The following is a 6,000-nucleotide window of genomic DNA, read 5'->3' as shown; positions in this document are numbered from 1 at the left end:
AGCACAGGATCTGAAAATGTGATTATTTTCCCCAGAACGAAAGACAGAAATACTTGCCCAAGGAAGAATAATCATTTAAAAAATTTTGGGGGGGGCTTGCTGGGGTTGTACCCCACTGGTAGAGTGCTTGCCTAGCACATGTGAGGCACTGAGTTCGATCCTGAGCATCAATAAAAAGGAATAAATAAAAATAAACATATTGTGTCCATCTACAATTAAAAAAAAAAAGTTTTTGGCTCATACTGCTAAATTCGCATCCAGAAACTTTGAGGCAATTTATATGCTTCCAACTATATAAGTGAGTGGTTACCCAACAGACCCCTGCTTGCTTGGTGGCTATCATTTGAAACAAATTTTTGTTTTTAAAGAAAACAGCCTCTTGTAGATTTAATTTGTATTTCTTTGCTTAGAAGATCGGTTGGCTCCTCCCCCCCCCGCCCCCCAGTTATTTCACACAGTGAATCCTCAGCTGAGTTCTATTTATGGAATATTCCTTTTCTTCTTCAGGAACATTTGATATCTCCTTTTACACAGACATTTGATATTTCCTTTTTCATCTACTGTGTTCTTACCATTTCTAGGACATTTCTAGGTATTCTATTCTATTTCTTCTTGGCAGGTACTGCACTGAATGGACTACAGTAGCTCTACATCTCCCCCACCCCTGTACTGGGGATTTTACCCAGGGCCTCCAACATGCTAGGCAAGAGCTCTACCACTGAACTACATCCTCAGTCCTTATAATTTGTTTTAATTTCTGATAGGGCAAGTCTACCCTCATTTCTTTTTCTTTGTTCCCAAGAGGTCGGGGAGATGAAAGCTGTATTTGGCTATTTATTCTTCCAGGTGAACTTACAATTTTGCTTAGTCTAAGAAACGTCATGTTAGGATTGCATTGAACTTATACACTGATTAGCAAAGAATGGTCGCATAATTAGCCTCTGCGAAGGGTTACAGAATTGAGTTTCAGTCTTGACTGGAGCTAGGTCACAGTTTCCCTATAAAGCAGATTCCCGGCTCCTTTCAGACTTCTCCGACCTTAACAGTGGTGTGTTCCTTTGTTTGGTATTCAGAGTAGAGAGAGGTCCATTAAGTAACTCCCTAGAGAAGTGGTCATGGCTCATGGCTAGCCCCAGCCCTTGAAAGTCCATTTAAATGACGCCCATGAGCCTTGGGTCCAAGAGAGCCAGCTTGGGCGCGCCGTTTAACCCCTGGGGCCAGCGAGGGGCTGCGGTCACCGGAAGGGGCTGGCTGAAGCAAGCGTGCTCAGGACCTCCGCGCCCTCTGAGCAGGTAGGGCCTGCTCGCCGGGGTGCAGGAGCGGGGTTCCCTATTGGCGCTGGGGTCAGGTGTTCCAGGACTCCCATTCTTCCCGGGACCGGAACGACCCTGGCCTCCCCTGGAGCCCAGACCAAGGAGCCTGCAGTCCCTGGGGGCTGAGTCTTGAGAGCGCGGCCACAGCGGGGGTCGGGAAGCACGGGGCACGAAGGGGTCGGGGAAATTGGGCATAGACCGCTAGGGGTCCCTGACTGGGGGCTCTGAGGGGTCAGGGTCAGGGTCAGGCTCAGAGGGGGTCAGCCTTGAGTTCGGGGGCTAGGCATGAGCCTGTCCCTGTCTACAGGGAGTGTGAGGTCTGAGTGTTTCGGGCGCGAGGCCTAGGTCAAGCTCTGGCCCCTGGGTCGGGAGCTGGTTGGGAGTCGGGGGTCTCAGACCTAGGGTCCTCCTGCGTGCCCCTCCCCCAAAGCGCTGCGCGGCGGCCACCCTGCCCGCCCAGCCCTCCGACCGCTTGCTGGCCCCGCCCCGCCCCGCATGCCCCGCCCCCGAAACGGGCCCGTCCCTTCACCCTGATCCCGCCCCGTCGCTCGCCCATTCAGATGTGGGTCAGGGGTGAGCGGGCGGCACCGACGTCACAAGCTTCCAAGATGGCGCCGAGCGGGCGGCTGTGAGCGGCGCTCGGGGCGCGCTGGGCGGGGAGCCGAGCCGGGCCGGCGGCGGGCGGACGGGGCGGGCGCGGGCGGCGCGGGCCGGGCGCCCAGGACGAGGGGCCGCAGACAGAGCCGGCCGGCTGATGGGCGGAGCGCAGCCGCCGACGCACACGAGGTGAGGGGCAGCGGCGAGTGTGGGGGCGCCGGCGGGGGCCGAGGACCGGGTGCGCCCACAGGGAGAGGGGCGTGGACGCGCGCGAGCCCGAGCGACGTGGAGCTGCGGGCGTGGGAGGGCGCGCGCATCAACCTGGCCTGGATGGGGGAGCACGCGAGACCCTCAGCCAGCCTGGGCTTTGTGGCCCGGTTGCCCGGCGGGGCGCAGGCGGCGGGGTCCCCAGGCACAAAGCCCCCAGGGCCGCGCCAGGCCTGGGGCGCGGGTCTGTGGAGCGGGGGTCGACGGGCGAGCGGGCGCCGATTCTTTGTGCCTTTTCATTAGCAATCTAATCCGAACAGCGTCGGGCGAGCTACGTTGCCTGACAGGCGCGCGGGTTCCCATTATGCAAACGGCCCTTTGCCTTACGGCCGCCCTTAGCTAAAAGATTTTGCAATTTCCAGAACTGCTGTCCAGTACCGTCTGCACTCCTTTTTCTGTTGTCCCCTTCCCCTCAGTAAGACCGGCCCGGACCGGGGCAAGGTCGGGTCTGGAGGGGCTGTTCCCAGAGGGCCAGGCTCTGCGGCTGGTGGGCTTGCTGCCCTGCCCCCAGACCTCTTCTGTAGGCAGCAGCTTGGCAGGAAGAGAGATGGGCTTGGGGGAGGGGGTCGGCTGGCAAGGGAGGGGACCGGCTGGCTAAGGGAGGGGGCTAAGGGGCCTCAGCTTGTCACTCTGTTTATCTTCCAAGGTGGTTCATATTCACACAGGCCTGGGTGTGTGTGTTTGGGAGAAAATGCCTCTCCCTGGGGGGGCAGTGACTTAAGGAGAGGAGGGAATGAGGCCAGATAATGCTCCCAGCGGCCCCACCCAGAACAGCATGGAACTGACTGGGGACTGGAGCCCAGTGCTGAACCTGACTGGCTGAGCTGTGGAGAAGTTATTTATCCTTGTCTTCTCCTACCCTCTATCTTCTATCCCCAGTGTCTTTTCTAGTAAGAATTGCCAAACACATCTGGAAAGCTATGTTCCCAGCCCCTTACCCCCCACTAGCAGAAGGGGTAACCCAGGGAGGCCACCCCTCTGACATATATGGGGGGAGGGGAGGTGCAGAGCCTTGCCCATAGGAATCCTGTGGTGGTGGATTGTTGACTGATGTGAGGATTGCTGTGCCTCTTGCCCCTGGGAGAGGGGAAGAGCTGGCAAGTAGTGGAGGGGCCTCAGGAGCTTCTAGGCTGCACTTGAAACTACCCACCAGGGACCACAGATGGAGGGATGGTGTTGGGTCACCCAAACCCAAGACCTTTCTGGATCTAGCATTATTGCTCCCTGGCTCCTGGCTTTGCTTCTTCACTTCCATTCCCATCTGCCAATGTTTGGACTCCCTGGGCCTCAAGAAGACATTTTTCAGGAGCACAGGCCATGTGGCCTGTTTGTAGTCCTGGCTCAAGGAAAGACTGTATGCTCAGTGGAGCAGGGTTGCTGAAGTGGTCTGAAAAAGCAGATGGGCCAGCCTCAGGCTGGCCTCTAGAGACAAAGCTATGTGGTAAGATTGCTCGTTTAGTGGGCTCTTAACACCAGGGAGGAGGTGGGAGGCTGATATTGGGGTGCTGAACTGAGTCCTTTAGTATAGGGTGATTCCATAGAATAAGCAGCCCTGCTTGTAAATGAACCTTCTGTCCTGTGTAGTTGAGGTTATTTTGAAAATCTCTGGGCTCCACAAGGCAGACTTAGAAGAAGGCTGGGAGGAGGATCTCCACCTGCCTGAGTGCCACAGGGGAGGTCAGAACTTCCAGGTTGACTGGCTTTCCTATGGTTTCTGGTTTCCTATAGGCCAGTTTTGGGATGTTTTTGAGTCCCTGTTGCTCAGCTTCTCTGGCAGTGTGACTGAGTGCTGCTGCGTGCCCAGAATTTCTCCCTGCAGTGCCTTCCTGCCAGTTGTTGGGACTTGTAGATTAGTCACTGAGTTTTTACAAGCGATTCCTGAAAAGAAAAATTTCCCTCTGGTTGCTGGCTCTGCATAGAGGAAGAAGCAGCCTGAGGGAGCCTGGCTTTTAATTAAAGCAAAACTGAAATGATTGCTGCAATTGATTTAAGGAGAATAGGAGGTGCAGGTGGGGCAGAGGTGATGCGCCCTGTCAAGCTGTGTGGTACCTGCTCTGGGGACAGGTTGATATGATCCTGTCCTCGCTCCCTAGCCTTGGCCAACAGCCCAGCCTTCTCCATAAGCTTCAGTCTTGGATTAATCCTTACATAGTGTTTTCTTTCCGTAGATCAGATTTCTCATTTTGTTAATAAGCACAGCCTCCGATCCACTTGAAGTCAGCTGTTGTGGACTTGGAGCAACAGGGTTTTGCATTATTGAGTTGCAGGGTCTGCTGCCTTCCTGGGAGTTCTTATTGTCTGTTGAGTTTAGATCTGAGGGGTGGAAGGGGGAGGGGATGGGGGGAGCGCCTTTTAATCAGCAGCTAGACTCTGGAGAAGGGCTGGCTGGGAGTTCTGGAGAGTTAGAAGAGTGAGAAAGGAATAAAGTTCAGTTTACCCAGGGGACCTGTGCTCTGCCTTTTTTTCTTGGCCTGTTGACCTTGAGCAGCTATCAGCCCCACCCCATACCTGATCTTGCCCACTGGTGCTGAGAGCCACTGCCCTCAGAACCCAATCACTAGGAGGATGGGAGCTCTTCCTCCTGGACCCCTCCTGCTGGTATGGGAATCAGCTCTTACTTTCTGGAAGTAATGAGGTTCCTTCCCTTCTGGCTCCTTGGAGCCTGGCTGAGCACGGCTAGTGAGAGGGGAACTGGACTTTGTCAAGAAGTATGGAGTGCCAGACTTACTCTGCCATTTACTCTAGGTACCTTTACTTTCAGTGCAACCTTGAACAGTGATTAATTCTCCATACTTAAGCAGCCCTATATTTAAAATAGGAACAATTTGAGATTGCATCCATGTATTACTGTCCTCCAGAGTTCAGCATGGGGAAGACAGACAGACAGACAATTATAAGATGAGGTAATAAGGGCTGTGTGGCATGGAAGCATGGTGGGAGGAGCTAGTCGTGGGCTAGAGCAGAGCCTTGGATGCCATGCTGGTTTGCTGTTGGCTTGGAGATGAGCAATTTTAATCAGGGAATATTGCTCTAGGTTTTCAAAAGGCAGCATGAAGAATGGGCCGGGACATGGTCAGGAAAGCCTGAAAATGTGGATCCACAAATGTGTCAAGAAGCCAATCCAAGGGTACCTGCTGTCTATTAGACACTTGTGAGGCTCTTTTGCAACCATTTTATTCATTCAGCCACATTTTCTGAGCACAAATTTGGTGTTTGGCCCCCATGGCTAGACTAAATTGTGCTGGTCTCTGCCTCCTGGTGCTCACAGACTTGCCTACCACTGGTAGGTTTTAGGCTGGGTGATAGGGGCCCTTGTGCGTTTTTTCTGTAATCCTCCTGATTCAGCATGAATCCTTTTATGACAGTAAGTGATACTGGGAGGTTAAGTAACTTGTTCTAGGACTGGAGGGTAAATGCCTTTCACTTCAGAGCCTATGAGGGCTCATAAAATGTGTAGGGAGAGAGCTGGGATCCTGCTAAGAAAGAATAGGGAAAACAGTCCCCTCCCAAGAATAGGTTCTGGTTCCTCATTAGGGGCTTCCAAACAAACCTGTCCAGTTTGAGTCCAGCTGATATCACCAGAATTTGCTTCCTGCTAGGAAGGGCCTTGCCCTAAGGGTTAGAGACCTGGTCTAGGGGAGGCCTGTGAGGAGGGCCTTAAGCCTAGTGTTAGCCAGGAGTGGCAAAGCAAGAAAAGCTGGTGGCGACCCCAGTGAATCTGATCAGGAAAGGATGGCCAAGAGCTGGTTATAGGTCCCATAAGAAGGGAGCGTCCTGGGAGGGGTGTGGCTGGATGAGTTGGGGAGATTAAACTTAAGAAGCT

At 53.8% G+C, this 6,000-nt stretch overlaps 1 protein-coding gene across 8 annotated transcripts in view; it reads left to right on the top strand.

The window, feature by feature from the left end:
- Positions 1–2,021: 2,021 nt before the first annotated feature.
- Positions 2,022–6,000, top strand: part of Hic2 (HIC ZBTB transcriptional repressor 2) — a 100,913-nt gene continuing 96,934 nt past the window's right edge. For 7 of the 8 annotated variants that reach the window (XR_011708929.1, XR_011708926.1, XR_011708928.1 and 4 more), the window contains exon 1: positions 2,022–2,099. Coding sequence is in view for 1 of the 8 variants with exons in the window: in XM_071618255.1 (XP_071474356.1) it covers positions 2,068–2,099 (32 nt within the window). In the remaining 7 variants the exon portion in view is untranslated. The remainder of the gene's footprint in view (positions 2,100–6,000) is intronic. The other variant, XM_071618255.1, reaches the window with a different exon arrangement.

The sequence above is a fragment of the Marmota flaviventris genome, chromosome 1, assembly GCF_047511675.1.
Source record: "Marmota flaviventris isolate mMarFla1 chromosome 1, mMarFla1.hap1, whole genome shotgun sequence".
Taxonomy (NCBI): Eukaryota; Metazoa; Chordata; class Mammalia; order Rodentia; family Sciuridae; genus Marmota; species Marmota flaviventris.
This window is presented reverse-complemented; position numbering and strand designations above follow the sequence as displayed.